At 31.6% G+C, this 12,588-nt stretch overlaps 1 protein-coding gene across 1 annotated transcript in view; it reads left to right on the top strand.

Moving 5' to 3' along the window:
* LOC137387826 (small ribosomal subunit protein mS40-like) overlaps positions 1–12,588 on the top strand; it is a 57,497-nt gene that overhangs the window by 39,206 nt on the left and 5,703 nt on the right. Inside the window, exons 6-7 of the mRNA XM_068074338.1 lie at positions 201–267; positions 11,011–11,070. Of these exons, the coding sequence (XP_067930439.1) occupies positions 201–267; positions 11,011–11,070 (127 nt within the window). The remainder of the gene's footprint in view (positions 1–200; positions 268–11,010; positions 11,071–12,588) is intronic.

Genomic DNA, 12,588 nt, shown 5'->3' with positions numbered 1-12,588 from the left:
GAGCAACTTTATATAGCAGGAAAGTTATTACCTACTAGTTAGTTACTATTGTTACATCATTAAGGCTGACCTTGTAACTTGGGACCACAGTCTTTAAGTGCTCTGTGGAAGCTCATAACCATTGTGCTGACGGTTAATTCTAATATTATCTGAGGTAAGGGACGGTTACACAACGTCCTGTATAACTCTTCATATTGTAGAATGTAAAGCTATTAAAACAGTTTCTCACCCCAAATGAAGTGACAATCCACGTTCCATTTAAGACTCGTAAGTATAGCATACCTTTCTCCTTTTGTAAGTATTTACCAAATACTTGCCTGAAATATAAGTACTTGCCAGGTACTTGACTGTGAGATAAGTACTTACTAGGTACTTGACTGCGAACTTGATATAAGTAATTGGTAATTACTCGATTGAAAGCTAAAAATACTAGTTGTCATAACAACTTTATAATACTAGTTGTCATATCAACTTTATAATACTAGTTGTCATAACAACTTTATAATACTAGCTGTCATATCAACCTTTATAATACTAGCTGTCATATCAACTTTATAATACTAGTTGTCATATCAACTTTATAAAACTAGTTGTCATAACAACTTTATACTACTAGCTGTCATATCAACTTTATAATACTAGCTGTCATATCAACTTTATAATACTAGTTGTCATATCAACTTTATAATACTAGCTGTCATATCAACTTTATAATACTAGTTGTCATAACAACTTTATAATACTAGCTGTCATATCAACTTTATAATACTAGCTGTCATAACAACTTTATAATACTAGTTGTCATATCAACTTTATAATACTAGCTGTCATATCAACTTTATAATACTAGCTGTCATAACAACTTTATAATACTAGCGGTCATATCAACTTTATAATACTAGTTGTCATATCAACTTTATAATACTAGTTGTCATATCAACTTTATAATACTAGCTGTCATATCAACTTTATAATACTAGCTGTCATATCAACTTTATAATACTAGTTGTCATATCAACTTTATAATACTAGCTGTCATATCAACTTTATAATACTAGTTGTCATATCAACTTTATAATACTAGCTGTCATATCAACTTTATAATACTAGCTGTCATAACAACTTTATAATACTAGCGGTCATATCAACTTTATAATACTAGTTGTCATATCAACTTTATAATACTAGCTGTCATATCAACTTTATAATACTAGTTGTCATATCAACTTTATAATACTAGCTGTCATATCAACTTTATAATACTAGTTGTCATATCAACTTTATAATACTAGCTGTCATATCAACTTTATAATACTAGCTGTCATAACAACTTTATAATACTAGCGGTCATATCAACTTTATAATACTAGTTGTCATATCAACTTTATAATACTAGTTGTCAGATCAACTTTATAATACTAGCTGTCATATCAACTTTATAATACTAGCTGTCATATCAACTTTATAATACTAGCTGTCATATCAACTTTATAATACTAGTTGTCATATCAACTTTATAATACTAGTTGTCATAACAACTTTATAATACTAGCGGTCATATCAACTTTATAATACTAGTTGTCATATCAACTTTATAATACTAGTTGTCATATCAACTTTATAATACTAGATGTCATATCAACTTTATAATACTAGTTGTCATATCAACTTTATAATACTAGCTGTTATATCAACTTTATAATACTAGTTGTCATATCAACTTTATAATACTAGCTGTCATATCAACTTTATAATACTAGTTGTCATATCAACTTTATAATACTAGCTGTCATATCAACTTTATAATACTAGCTGTTATATCAACTTTATAATACTAGTTGTCATATCAACTTTATAATACTAGCTGTCATATCAACTTTATAATACTAGCTGTCATAACAACTTTATAATACTAGCGGTCATATCAACTTTATAATACTAGTTGTCATATCAACTTTATAATACTAGTTGTCATATCAACTTTATAATACTAGCTGTCATATCAACTTTATAATACTAGCTGTCATAACAACTTTATAATACTAGCGGTCATATCAACTTTATAATACTAGTTGTCATATCAACTTTATAATACTAGTTGTCATATCAACTTTATAATACTAGCTGTCATATCAACTTTATAATACTAGCTGTCATATCAACTTCATAATACTAGTTGTCATATCAACTTTATAATACTAGCTGTCATATCAACTTTATAATGCTAGCTGTCATATCAACTTTATAATACTAGCTGTCATATCAACTTTATAATACTAGTTGTCATATCAACTTTATAATACTAGCTGTCATATCAACTTTATAATACTAGCTGTCATAACAACTTTATAATACTAGCGGTCATATCAACTTTATAATACTAGTTGTCATATCAACTTTATAATACTAGTTGTCATATCAACTTTATAATACTAGCTGTCATATCAACTTTATAATACTAGCTGTCATATCAACTTCATAATACTAGTTGTCATATCAACTTTATAATACTAGCTGTCATATCAACTTTATAATGCTAGCTGTCATATCAACTTTATAATACTAGCTGTCATATCAACTTTATAATACTAGTTGTCATATCAACTTTATAATACTAGTTGTCATATCAACCTTATAATACTAGCGGTCATATCAACCTTTATAATACTAGCTGTCATATCAACTTTATAATACTAGTTGTCATAACAACTTTATAATACTAGCTGTCATATCAACTTTATAATACTAGCTGTCATATCAACTTTATAATACTAGCTGTCATATCAACTTTATAATACTAGCGGTCATATCAACTTTATAATACTAGTTGTCATATCAACTTTATAATACTAGCTGTTATATCAACCTTTATAATACTAGTAGTCATATCAACCTTATAATACTAGCTGTCATATCAACCTTTATAATACTAGTAGTCATATCAACCTTATAATACTAGCTGTCATATCAACCTTTATAATACTAGCTGGTATATCAACCTTTATAATACTAGTAGTCATATCAACCTTATAATACTAGCTGTTATATCAACCTTTATAATACTAGTAGTCATATCAACCCTTATAATACTAGCTGTCATATCAACCTTATAATACTAGCGGTCATATCAACCTTTATAATACTAGCGGTCATATCAACTTTATAATACTAGTTGTCATATCAACTTTATAATACTAGCTGTCATATCAACTTTATAATACTAGCTGTCATATCAACTTTATAATACTAGCTGTCATATCAACTTTATAATACTAGCTGTCATATCAACTTTATAATACTAGCTGTCATATCAACTTTATAATACTAGCTGTCATATCAACTTTATAATACTAGCTGTCATAACAACTTTATAATACTAGCGGTCATATCAACTTTATAATACTAGTTGTCATATCAACTTTATAATACTAGTTGTCATATCAACTTTATAATACTAGCGGTCATATCAACTTTATAATACTAGCTGTCATATCAACTTTATAATACTAGCTGTCATATCAACTTTATAATACTAGTTGTCATATCAACTTTATAATACTAGCTGTCATATCAACTTTATAATACTAGCTGTCATAACAACTTTATAATACTAGCGGTCATATCAACTTTATAATACTAGTTGTCATATCAACTTTATAATACTAGTTGTCATATCAACTTTATAATACTAGCTGTCATATCAACTTTATAATACTAGCTGTCATATCAACTTTATAATACTAGCTGTCATATCAACTTTATAATACTAGCTGTCATATCAACTTTATAATACTAGCTGTCATATCAACTTTATAATACTAGCTGTCATAACAACTTTATAATACTAGCGGTCATATCAACTTTATAATACTAGTTGTCATATCAACTTTATAATACTAGTTGTCATATCAACTTTATAATACTAGCGGTCATATCAACTTTATAATACTAGCTGTCATATCAACTTTATAATACTAGCTGTCATATCAACTTTATAATACTAGTTGTCATATCAACTTTATAATACTAGCTGTCATATCAACTTTATAATACTAGCTGTCATAACAACTTTATAATACTAGCGGTCATATCAACTTTATAATACTAGCGGTCATATCAACTTTATAATACTAGCTGTCATATCAACTTTATAATACTAGCTGTCATATCAACTTTATAATACTAGCTGTCATATCAACATTTGTAATACTAGCTGTCATATCAACTTTATACTACTAGTTGTCATATCAACTTTATAATACTAGTTGTCATAACAACTTTATAATACTAGCGGTCATATCAACTTTATAATACTAGTTGTCATATCAACTTTATAATACTAGCTGTCATATCAACTTTATAATACTAGCTGTCATATCAACCTTTATACTACTAGTTGTCAGATCAACTTTATAATACTAGCTGTCATAACAACTTTATAATACTAGTTGTCATATCAACTTTATAATACTAGCTGTCATATCAACTTTATAATACTAGCTGTCATAACAACTTTATAATACTAGTTGTCATATCAACTTTATAATACTAGTTGTCATAACAACTTTATAATACTAGCTGTCATATCAACTTTATAATACTAGCTGTCATATCAACTTTATAATACTAGCTGTCATATCAACTTTATAATACTAGCGGTCATATCAACTTTATAATACTAGTTGTCATATCAACTTTATAATACTAGCTGTTATATCAACCTTTATAATACTAGTAGTCATATCAACCTTATAATACTAGCTGTCATATCAACCTTTATAATACTAGTAGTCATATCAACCTTATAATACTAGCTGTCATATCAACCTTTATAATACTAGCTGGTATATCAACCTTTATAATACTAGTAGTCATATCAACCTTATAATACTAGCTGTTATATCAACCTTTATAATACTAGTAGTCATATCAACCCTTATAATACTAGTTGTCATATCAACCTTATAATACTAGCGGTCATATCAACCTTTATAATACTAGCGGTCATATCAACTTTATAATACTAGCTGTCATATCAACTTTATAATACTAGCTGTCATATCAACCTTTATACTACTAGTTGTCAGATCAACTTTATACTACTAGTTGTCAGATCAACTTTATAATACTAGCTGTCATATCAACTTTATAATACTAGCTGTCATATCAACCTTTATAATACTAGCTGTCATATCAACTTTATAATACTAGTTGTCATATCAACTTTATAAAACTAGTTGTCATAACAACTTTATACTACTAGCTGTCATATCAACTTTATAATACTAGCTGTCATATCAACTTTATAATACTAGTTGTCATATCAACTTTATAATACTAGCTGTCATATCAACTTTATAATACTAGTTGTCATATCAACTTTATAATACTAGTTGTCATATCAACTTTATAATACTAGCTGTCATATCAACTTTATAATACTAGTTGTCATATCAACTTTATAATACTAGTTGTCATATCAACTTGATAATACTAGCTGTTATATCAACCTTTATAATACTAGTAGTCATATCAACCTTATAATACTAGCTGTCATATCAACCTTTATAATACTAGTAGTCATATCAACCTTATAATACTAGCTGTCATATCAACCTTTATAATACTAGCTGGTATATCAACCTTTATAATACTAGTAGTCATATCAACCTTATAATACTAGCTGTTATATCAACCTTTATAATACTAGTAGTCATATCAACCCTTATAATACTAGCTGTCATATCAACCTTTATAATACTAGCTGTCATATCAACCTTTATAATACTAGTAGTCATATCAACCCTTATAATACTAGCTGTCATATCAACCTTTATAATACTAGCTGTCATATCAACCTTTATAATACTAGCTGTCCTATCAACCTTTATAATACTAGCTGTCATATCAACTTTATAATACTAGCGGTCATATCAACTTTATAAGACTAGCGGTCAGATCAACTTTATAAGACTAGCGGTCATATCAACTTTATAAGACTAGCTGTCATATCAACTTTATAAGACTAGCGGTCATATCAACTTTATAAGACTAGTGGTCATATCAAATTTGTAATACTAGTTGTCATATCAACTTCAAATTTATCGGACACTTTTTGGACAACAAAAATCATGTACCATGGAAAATTCCGAAACTACATTGTTAAATACAGTGGAACCTATTACCAAATTAATTCGTTCTGGAAGCCGATTTATAAGTAGAAAAATTCATAATTAGAAACTGATTTAACCTTATAAATGCCCTAATTTGATCTTAGTCCCCAACAAAGCTCGCACATACCGTAATAATTATCTGTATAAATTATATATATACATGTATATATATATATATATATATATATATATATATATATATATATATATATATATATATATATATATATATATATATAGATGTGCAATGCTCATCACTTTTGTGATTTGAGCACACTGGTGCCAGCACATTGACTTTCTTAAAGTCTGCGAGGCAACTTAGTTGTTTCGTGGCAGGAAGTCAACTCTCATTGGTAATGGGATTTGTGTCCCTTGCCTAAGCTCTGAGCTGCACTGATGAGGCTTCAATAGCCGTAACAGTACTGTCTGTAGCATGAGTATATGCTCCCTTACTTTGGTTTGGTTGAGCACTCTGTGAGAGGTGCGGCACTATTAGCCTTTGTGCAATGCTCATCACTTTTGTGATTTGAGCACTCTGGTGCCAGCACATTGACTTTCTTAAAGTCTGCGAGGCAACTTAGTTGTTTCGTGGCAGGAAGTCAACTCTCATTGGTAATGGGATTTGTGTCCCTTGCCTAAGCTCTGAGCTGCACTGATGAGGCTTCAATAGCCGAAACAGTACTGTCTGTAGCATGAATATATATATATATATATACATATATGTTACGTATATGTATATATATATATATATATATATATATACGTAACATATATAGTACATATATATATGTACTGGTTAAAACCTGTGACACACATATGTTAGAATTATAAGCCTACATAATAAGTAGAAAAGTTACATATGGGAAGAGGGAGGAACAGAGAAATAACAAATGAAAACTACGACCGATATCTTTGTATACCTTTGGAGTTGCTCGTCTAGAAAAGGCTAAGTTAAGACAGCGGAGGTTAAGAAGTGGCCGCTGTATTGTTGTCTTGCTTTTCTCTTGCCCAGAATATAGTGCGCTCTTACCATACGATTTTAATCTGGATAGGAGTATAGAAATCCATAGTAATTATATAATGCAAATATCCTCTGGTAAGAATTATCAAAATTTTATACAAGTACTTACTGTACATATTAAAAATTAGTTACAAAATAGTATGTTAATCTTAATAACTATAGTTACCTACAGTAACTTTAGTCTATTTAGTGTATTTATTGGTTATGGTCTGCATTAAAATGTAACATTACAATGCGCTATGTGAAGTATGCACCGAAGAGAGTTTTTACCTTCAAAACAGACGTACATAAAACATAAACTTTGAACTCACTTTAAATGAGTTTAGCTTATTTAAAACACACACTTGAAGCTAAGTTTTATTATGTATTTTTAATTATTTTACTGATCTTCAAGTTTTTGTCACAAAAATTTTATCACCTATCACATTCCGGCTTCGTTTTTGCTATAAAGTTTAGCTGACCTTATTGAAACCTTTTTCAACCTAATTCGCCAAGAGAGCCCAAGCGATGCTGTTGTCCAAAATGTTCTGTTTAATATATAATGAAGTAGATTGTCGTTAGCAGGTTAAGAGAAGTTGTCTGACTACTGGCGTTTTGTTTGCAGAGATTGCAACTCCAACTTTGCTACTGGTTTTGAAAGAAAATTATCATGTATGCCTTTTTACATGAGGAATGTCAAACTGAGAAAACTCGGTCATTGCATCTGCTTCAGGCGCTGTGAGAAGGTCGGTGAACAGCATATCGGCATATTTGCTGTTTCGATGTAATAAGCACACCGACTGCCAAATTTGAACTTTGAGCAAAATTTCTGCTAAATTTATATAGCGAAATAGGATTCATATGGCAAGGACAAAAAATTACAGACGGTTCCCTACTTACGAACATGCGAGTTACGAACAGCGGTACATACAAACAGGTCTGCACGTAGGCACTACTCAGAAGCACCACCCTGCATCCACCTTTCTCTGCCCAGTTCGTTGCAGTGCATAAGTGCGTGAACGTATCTCCAGTGCGCAAAGAACTTTTTTATTTTTACTGTACGTATTGTAAAGGGATTTGCCGGCCTTTACTTGGCACGGTCTAGACTAATAAATAAAGAGAAGAGAGTGCGTGTAGTTTCATTCAGCTTTTTATTAGCGAAGGAAATTTCACTAGCTGAGGAGCGTACGGCTATCTGCTCTGCTCAACTAAGTGAGCGCGCTCCTTTATATACAATAATATCAACCGTTTCGGCTAACGGCAAACGGTAAGAACACCGGCTAAAAAGCTGAATAAATAGGACCGCTCGTGCTTTGGTATGACAACAATATAAGTGACGATAAGTGATAGTGTTATGACAGTATATCAGATTTAACAATAGCATAACAAGTGAAACAATGATATAATAAAAGGACAACACATACAAAAAAATAAGACAACAACGATAAGTGATAGCATAACGATTAAAACAACAATATAATAAAAAGGACAAGACATACAATAAATAAGAAAAGCAGTGTCATGGCTCGGCGTCCACCAAAGTATTATCTCCATTTTATTAAATATTTTTTTCTGTACAAACCAATACAGGTTACTTATACAAGCCTTAAATATACTTATATAAACCTTCAATATACTTATATAGGCCTTAACAGGACCATAATAGGCCATAATAGGCCATATAGGACATAAATTATAGTACAAAATATAGCACTGAAGCAACTTAGGAACAAATTCACCTTACGAATAATCGTTCGGAACGTAACTTGTTCGCAGGTTGGGAACCGTCTGTATTGCATTCCATTGCGTGCGGCAAAAAAATCGTATAACTGGTCATCGTAACCCGAGAGCGCACTGTAAATGTTTTTAAGAACGCAAGCAGAATGCTTCATTTACATTGGTAAAGACTGACAAATACAGAACGTCAGTTGCTGGAGACAAAAGTTATCCTACTTTTATGTGATATATGATAACTCCAAATTATATAGTTAATGAAAACAACTGTCGTTACTGATTTTCAGTAACAAATAAAACTGAATGAGATGCGTTGTACATTATGTCGTACCAATGGGAAGCAAAGGGTCAAAAAATACAAAACAAACAAACCAAACTACGAAAGGTCTTTTTGTCTTTCATATCCCGAAACATCATTCATAAGTCGAAGCAAAAATTTTTTTCCGACTTAAAAAAGATTTAATAATTGGGAATTTTAGTATGTAGTCTTCATAAATAGAGGTAAGTATGTAGGTTCATATGTAGCTTCTACTGTACTGATTTGATGTCACGCAAGTCCGTGTGATACTGCAGTCAGCCGTAATATTTTAATGTGTAGCTTTCGTAGAATCTGATGTGTCAGTCAACCTTAGTGTATATGGCTGATGTGTTCACTTGTAGAATCTGATGTGTTAGTCAACCTTAATGTATATGGCTGATGTGTTCACTTGTAGAATCTGATGTGTTAGTCAACCTTAATGTACATGACTGATGTGTTCACTTGTAGAAATCTGATGTGTTAGTCAACCTTAATGTACATGGCTGATGTGTTTACTTGTAGAATCTGATGTGTTAGTCAACCTTAATGTACATGGCTGATGTGTTCACTTGTATAATCTGATGTGTTAGTCAACCTTAATGTACATGACTGATGTGTTCACTTGTAGAATCTGATGTGTTAGTCAACCTTACTGTACATGACTGATGTGTTTACTTGTAGAAATCTGATGTGTTAGTCAACCTTAATGTACATGACTGATGTGTTTACTTGTAGAAATCTGATGTGTTAGTCAACCTTAATGTATATGGCTGATGTGTTTACTTGTAGAAATCTGATGTGTTAGTCAACCTTAATGTACATGACTGATGTGTTCACTTGTAGAATCTGATGTGTTAGTCAACCTTAATGTACATGACTGATGTGTTCACTTGTAGAATCTGATGTGTTAGTCAACCTTAATGTACATGACTGATGTGTTCACTTGTAGAAATCTGATGTGTTAGTCAACCTTAATGTACATGACTGATGTGTTTACTTGTAGAATCTGATGTGTTAGTCAACCTTAATGTATATGGCTGATGTGTTTACTTGTAGAATCTGATGTGTTAGTCAACCTTAATGTACATGACTGATGTGTTCACTTGTAGAAATCTGATGTGTTAGTCAACCTTAATGTACATGACTGATGTGTTCACTTGTAGAAATCTGATGTGTTAGTCAACCTTAATGTATATGGCTGATGTGTTTACTTGTAGAATCTGATGTGTTAGTCAACCTTAATGTATATGGCTGATGTGTTTACTTGTAGAATCTGATGTGTTAGTCAACCTTAATGTATATGGCTGATGTGTTCACTTGTAGAATCTGATGTGTTAGTCAACCTTAATGTACATGACTGATGTGTTCACTTGTAGAAATCTGATGTGTTAGTCAACCTTAATGTACATGGCTGATGTGTTTACTTGTAGAATCTGATGTGTTAGTCAACCTTAATGTATATGGCTGATGTGTTTACTTGTAGAATCTGATGTGTTAGTCAACCTTAATGTACATGACTAATGTGTTTACTTGTAGAATCTGATGTGTTAGTCAACCTTACTGTACATGACTGATGTGTTTACTTGTAGAAATCTGATGTGTTAGTCAACCTTAATGTACATGACTGATGTGTTTACTTGTAGAAATCTGATGTGTTAGTCAACCTTACTGTACATGACTGATGTGTTTACTTGTAGAAATCTGATGTGTTAGTCAACCTTAATGTACATGACTGATGTGTTCACTTGTAGAAATCTGATGTGTTAGTCAACCTTAATGTACATGACTGATGTGTTTACTTGTAGAAATCTGCCAGATGCAACATAAAAAGCTTCTCATAGCCCTGGAGAAGGCTAAGGAGTCAGGTATGAGATGTACACTAAACTCTCCTACTTAGCAGCTTCATCTATCATGGCATCGCTCTAGCACAGGTGTCGCTGCCACTGGAGTTTCTTCATTTTCATTTAAAGGTTGACTTGCAACAAAATTTACATTACAGTTATTTGGTATCAAAAGATTCACCATGTCTTACTCTGTTGTGTTGTAGGTGCCAAATATGTGGAAATGTGATTACAAGCTCTTAAAAGCTCAAAAACGAAAAGCCGCCGTAGATTGGAATCTCTTTATTTCGATGACGTATTCATTACAGTTTGGTTGTTGTTTTGTCACGAGATGTTCTCACGTGAATTGAAAGGGCAATACAAAGGCTCAATATACAACTTATCGTAGCAGCAGTTTATGACAAACACTTCGGGTTTTACCGAAGACCTTGTATCAAATATAGATGCTCGCAACTTTACAGTTTTGTTTCGGCTTGGTCTAATCGTCTAGTCGTAATCTGTTCATGTGACCCATACTTCGCGAAGAATTTCTGCAGTATTTTTCGATTATCATAGGTGACCAACAGGCTCGTCTTGTTTATCAGACAATGATATGTACTCCTTCGAGCTAAGGTTAAAGTATTAAACGAATTCTTACGGCAGGTTATAAGATATCAGTGCTGAAAGTGACAGCATTACATTGACGATAAAATAGACACGTAAGAACAATAGACATCATTTTATTGAATGCGTGAAGTATATTTGTGAAAATATTTCGACGAATGAGGTTGCATGAAAGTGTAAACAGAAGTCATCTTGTACAACTACGTCCCATTTGAGCTGTTTTGGAAAGAGATTCTAATCTACGGCAGTCTCGTGATGGCGGCGATTAACTGTTCGTTTTTTAGCTTTTAAGAGCTTGTAATAACATTTCCACATATTTGGCACATACAACACAACAGAGTAAGACATGGTGAATCTTTTGATACCAAATAACTGTAATGTGAATTTTGTTGCAAGTCAACTTTTGATAATAATTAAACATGTTTAAAAATCGTAGTTATTTTCTTGGTTTGAAGTGAATAATTTGAATAATCAATATAGTGGACAGAGTTCAGTTTATCGTCTTTATGTGACTCCTGAGTGTTTTCTACTGGTGGTGGCTTTTGTTCGGACATTTATAGTAATACACTGTCAGTGTCTGTAGTTAAGGATTGAGTTCAGAGCACTCAGTCTATCGATATGACAGTCCTTTCCCAAGAGCTGGTTGAAGTCACTGATAATATCGCTCGGTTTTTCTCACCGGATCAGTTTAATTATGTTTTGCAAAGGCCAGTGAAAAGTGAACGTGAAAGTGAGTCAAATAGCACCAAGACAATAGAAGAAAATAAAAAATTAAAGCGAAGACAAAATTAGAGTTTAGTGTAGAAATAAAACTTATTTTTCATTTAGTAAGCTAAATCCATTTTATTTAAATTAATGTTACGTTACGTACCATCACAAAATTGTAGCATACGAACCTGTTGCCATCAAGTCTGTTTCAACGACCGTCAGCCGCCACGT

The sequence above is a fragment of the Watersipora subatra genome, chromosome 2, assembly GCF_963576615.1.
Source record: "Watersipora subatra chromosome 2, tzWatSuba1.1, whole genome shotgun sequence".
NCBI lineage: Eukaryota > Metazoa > Bryozoa > Gymnolaemata > Cheilostomatida > Watersiporidae > Watersipora > Watersipora subatra.
Note: the sequence above shows the minus strand (reverse complement) of the source record. Positions and strands in the feature narration are given on the sequence as shown.